Source organism: Coregonus clupeaformis, chromosome 30 (assembly GCF_020615455.1).
Source record: "Coregonus clupeaformis isolate EN_2021a chromosome 30, ASM2061545v1, whole genome shotgun sequence".
NCBI lineage: Eukaryota > Metazoa > Chordata > Actinopteri > Salmoniformes > Salmonidae > Coregonus > Coregonus clupeaformis.
The window spans coordinates 49,545,252-49,550,251 of NC_059221.1; the positions used below are offsets into that span (position 1 = coordinate 49,545,252).

The window sequence follows — 5,000 nt, forward strand, 5'->3', positions numbered from 1 at the left end:
GATGGAGGGGTTGTATGAGGATGAAGGAGGATGGACTGATCTGCAATACACGTACTGGTCCACACACATATACACACACACAGGGTGACTGACTGACCTGCCAGTGGAGAATTATGCTCCAAATGAGTCCGAGAATCAGTTTATGATTCCCATCAACAATGTCGGCTCCTCCTATATTCACCAGTTCAACCTGCAGTGAAGATACAGGGATGGAGAGATAGAGAGAGATACAGGGAGGGAGAGATAGAGGGAGATACAGGGAGGGAGAGGTAGAGAGAGATACAGGGAGGGAGAGATAGAGGGAGGGAGATACAGGGAGGGAGAGATAGAGAGATACAGGGAGGGAGAGAGAGAGAGATACAGGGAGGGAGAGATAGAGGGAGATACAGGGAGGGAGAGATAGAGGGAGATACAGGGAGGGAGAGATAGAGAGAGATACAGGGAGGGAGAGATAGAGGGAGATACAGGGAGGGAGAGATAGAGGGAGATACAGGGAGGGAGAGATAGAGGGAGATACAGGGAGGGAGAGATAGAGAGATATACAGGGAGGGAGAGATAGAGGGAAATACAGGGAGGGAGAGATAGAGAGAGATACAGGGAGGGAGGGATAGAGAGAGATACAGGGAGGGAGAGATAGAGAGAGATACAGGGAGGGAGAGATAGAGGGAGATACAGGGAGGGAGAGGTAGAGAGAGATACAGGGAGGGAGAGATAGAGGGAGGGAGATACAGGGAGGGAGAGATAGAGAGATATACAGGGAGGGAGAGATAGAGGGAGGGAGATACAGGGAGGGAGAGATAGAGAGATACAGGGAGGGAGAGATAGAGGGAGGAAGATACAGGGAGGGAGAGATAGAGAGAGATACAGGGAGGGAGAGATAGAGAGAGATACAGTGAGGGAGAGATAGAGAGAGATACAGGGAGGGAGAGATAGAGAGAGATACAGGGAGGGAGAGATAGAGGGAGATACAGGGAGGGAGAGGGAGAGAGAGATACAGGGAGGGAGAGATAGAGGGAGGGAGATACAGGGAGGGAGAGATAGAGAGATACAGGGAGGGAGAGAGAGAGAGATACAGGGAGGGAGAGGTAGATAGAGATACAGGGAGGGAGAGATAGAGAGAGATACAGGGAGGGAGAGATAGAGGGAGGGAGATACAGGGAGGGAGAGATAGAGAGAGATACAGTGAGGGAGAGATAGAGAGAGATACAGGGAGGGAGAGATAGGGGGAGATACAGGGAGGGAGAGGTAGAGAGAGATACAGGGAGGGAGAGATAGAGGGAGATACAGGGAGGGAGAGATAGAGGGAGATACAGAGAGGGAGAGATAGAGAGATAGAGAGAGATACAGGGAGGGAGAGATAGAGGGAGATACAGGGAGGGAGAGATAGAGAGAGATACAGGGAGGGAGAGATAGAGAGAGATACAGGGAGGGAGAGATAGAGAGAGATACAGGGAGGAAGAGGTAGAGGGAGATACAGGGAGGGAGAGGTAGAGAGAGATACAGGGAGGGAGAGATAGAGAGAGATACAGGGAGGGAGATATAGAGAGAGATACAGGGAGGGAGAGATAGAGGGATATACAGGGAGGGGGAGAGAGATGGAGATACAGGGAGGGAGAGATAGAGAGAGATACAGGGAGGGAGAGATAGAGAGAGATACAGGGAGGGAGAGATAGAGGGAGGGAGATACAGGGAGGGAGAGATAGAGAGATATACAGGGAGGGAGAGATAGAGGGAGGGAGATACAGGGAGGGAGAGATAGAGAGAGATACAGGGAGGGAGAGATAGAGGGAGGAAGATACAGGGAGGGAGAGATTGAGAGAGATACAGGGAGGGAGAGATAGAGAGAGATACAGGGAGGGAGAGATAGAGAGAGATACAGGGAGGGAGAGATAGAGGGAGATACAGGGAGGGTGAGAGAGAGAGATACAGGGAGGGAGAGATAGAGAGAGATACAGGGAGAGATAGAGGGAGATACAGGGAGGGAAAGAGAGATAGAGATACAGGGAGGGAGAGATAGAGGGAGATACAGGGAGGGAGAGATAGAGAGAGATACAGGGAGGAAGAGAGAGGTAGAGATACAGGGAGGGAGAGATAGAGGGAGATACAGGGAGGGAGAGATAGAGGGAGATACAGGGAGGGAGAGATAGAGGGAGATACAGGGAGGGAGAGAGAGATAGATATAGGGAGGGAGAGATAGAGGGAGATACAGGGAGGGAGATATAGAGAGAGATACAGGGAGGGAGAGATAGAGGGAGATAGGAAGGGATGAGAAAGAGACAGAGAAAGAGATAGAGAAAGAGATAAAGGCAGACAAAGAGTTATACCCAAAAGATAAACAGAGAGAGAGAGAGTGAGAGAGAGAGAGAGAAAGCATGAGGCGAGATTAATCTAATCTACTGTTTGCTTTCAGCTCTACCACCTCCAGAACCCTTGACTGATGTAAATTAATTCATTAACATACTGTATATACACACTATACTGAATGCTCTATTGCTTACATACGCTTACATAGACATGCAGTCATATATCCCTAAAATAACAGAAGAGATACTCTCCTCCTCCTCCTCCTCCTCCTCCTCCTCCTCCTCTTCCTCCCCCTCCTCTCTACCTCCCCCGCCTCTCTGCCTCCCCCGCCTCCCCCGCCTCCCCCGCCTCTCTTCCTCCCCCTCCCCTCCTCTCTTCCTCCCCCTCCTCTCTACCTCCCCGCCTCTCTGCCTCCCCCGCCTCCCCCGCCTCCCCCGCCTCTCCTCCTCCCCCTCCCCCTCCTCTCTTCCTCCCCCTCCTCTCTACCTCCCCCGCCTCTCTGCCTCCCCCGCCTCCCCCGCCTCCCCCGCCTCTCTTCCTCCCCCTCCCCCTCCTCTCTTCCTCCCCCTCCTCTCTGCCTCCCCGCCTCTCTTCCTCCCCCCTCCCCCTCCTCTCTTCCCCCCTCCTCTCTTCCTCCCCCTCCCCCTCCTCTCTTCCTCCCCCTCCTCTCTTCCTGCCCCTCCTCTCTTCCTCCTCCTCCTCTCCTCCTCTCCTCCTATCTTCCTCCTCCTCCTCAGTGTGTGATCTGTTCACTAATACGTACATTGTTCTTCTGTAGGATCTGCAGCGCTCTATTGACATTGTTGAGCGAGTGGACGCGCGTGAATCCTCTCTCTTTCACCTGCAGAGTCAGAACACACAAATGCACACACACACACGCATCACACACACAAACACAGAGAGAGAGAGAGAGACGGAGAGGGGGGGAGAGAGAGAGACGGAGGGGGGGGGAAGAGGGGGGGGAGTGTGAAAGTAAGAAACAGATAGAGTGGTGATGAGAGTAGGGAGAGTGAGAGAGAAGAGATCCCTCAGAACATACAGAGCCTATATTTACTCTGGAAATGATATTCAAGACCTTGATATTGATATTGATATTGATATGTATATTGATAATGATATTAAAGACCTTGCTCAGGGCCATTGCTGGAAGAGGTTTATATCACAATAAAAGGCCTTGTATAAAGTTTAGGACAACAGAGATAAAGTCAGACAGAGGAGATGAGGAGGAGGAGAAATGCAAGGAGAAAGACAACAGGTTGGTATAATAGGTGAGGAGATAAGTGAGGTTAGGAGGATAAGGAGGTGAGGAAATAAGTGAGGTTAGGAGGATAAGGAGGTGAGGAGATAAGTGAAGTTAGGAGGATAAGGAGGTGAGGAGATAAGTGGGGTTAGGAGGATAAGGAGGTGAGGAGATAAGTGGAGTTATGAGGATAAGGAGGTGAGGAGATAAGTGAGGTTAGGAGGATAAGGAGGTGAGGAGATAAGTGAGATTAGGAGGATAAGGAGGTGAGGAGATAAGTGGAGTTATGAAGATAAGGAGGTGAGGAGATAAGGGAGGTTATGAGGATAAGGAGGTGAGGAGATAAGTGAGGTTATGAGGATAAGGAGGTGAGGAGATAAGTGGGGTTAGGAGGATAAGGAGGTGAGGAGATAAGGGAGGTTATGAGGATAAGGAGGTGAGGAGATAAGTGAGGTTATGAGGATAAGGAGGTGAGGAGATAAGTGGGGTTAGGAGGATAAGGAGGTGAGGAGATAAGTGGGGTTAGGAGGATAAGGAGGTGAGGAGATAAGTGAGGTTAGGAGGATAAGGAGGTGAGGAGATAAGTAGAGTTATGAGGATAAGGAGGTGAGGAGATAAGTGAGGTTAGGAGGATAAGGAGGTGAGGAGATAAGTGAGGTTAGGAGGATAAGGGGTGAGGGGGTGAGGAGGTGAGGGAGATAAATCGGGTTAGGAGGATGGTAAGTCCAGGAAGATAATGATGACGTGACTGACCAGCTCGTGCCCTGCCAGTCCCTCCAGCAGCTCCAGCAGCCGACGGCCATCACACAGATCGGTGAAGAGGTCCTGGATGGGGGGCTTCCCTGCCTGGGGAAACAGAGCACAACACATCGCTACAGGTTACACAGGAACGTTGTCAGTTCAATCCTAAGCAGAGCAATACAAATTGGGAGATGAACTGGTTTTGCTGGTTTCAGACCCTAGGTACCATCATCTCCTGCCGTTGTGCCTTTGAGCAAGGTCCACACGTCATGAAACTCCCACAGACATATCTCCAATACTAACACAGAGAAGACATATCTCCAATACTAACCCAGAGAGAAGACATATCTCCAATACTAACACAGAGAAGACATATCTCCAATACTAACACAGAGAAGACATATCTCCAATACTAACACAGAGAGAATACATATCTCCAATACTAACACAGAGAAGACATATCTCCAATACTAACCCAGAGAGAAGACATATCTCCAATACTAACACAGGGAAGACATATCTCCAATACTAACACAGAGAGAAGACATATCTCCAATACTAACACAGAGAAGACATATCTCCAATACTAACACAGAGAAGACATATCTCCAATACTAACACAGAGAGAATACATATCTCCAATACTAACACAGAGAAGACATATCTCCAATACTAACACAGAGAGAATACACATCTCCAATACTGACACAGAGAA

At 49.8% G+C, this 5,000-nt stretch overlaps 1 protein-coding gene across 6 annotated transcripts in view; it reads right to left on the minus strand.

The window, feature by feature from the left end:
• dmd (dystrophin) overlaps positions 1-5,000 on the minus strand; it is a 278,483-nt gene that overhangs the window by 190,398 nt on the left and 83,085 nt on the right. For all 6 annotated transcript variants that reach the window (XM_045209630.1, XM_045209633.1, XM_045209631.1 and 3 more), the window contains exons 3-5: positions 4,298-4,390; positions 3,068-3,145; positions 98-190 (exon numbers count right to left, since the gene is read on the minus strand). In XM_045209630.1, the coding sequence (XP_045065565.1) occupies positions 98-190; positions 3,068-3,145; positions 4,298-4,390 (264 nt within the window). The remainder of the gene's footprint in view (positions 1-97; positions 191-3,067; positions 3,146-4,297; positions 4,391-5,000) is intronic.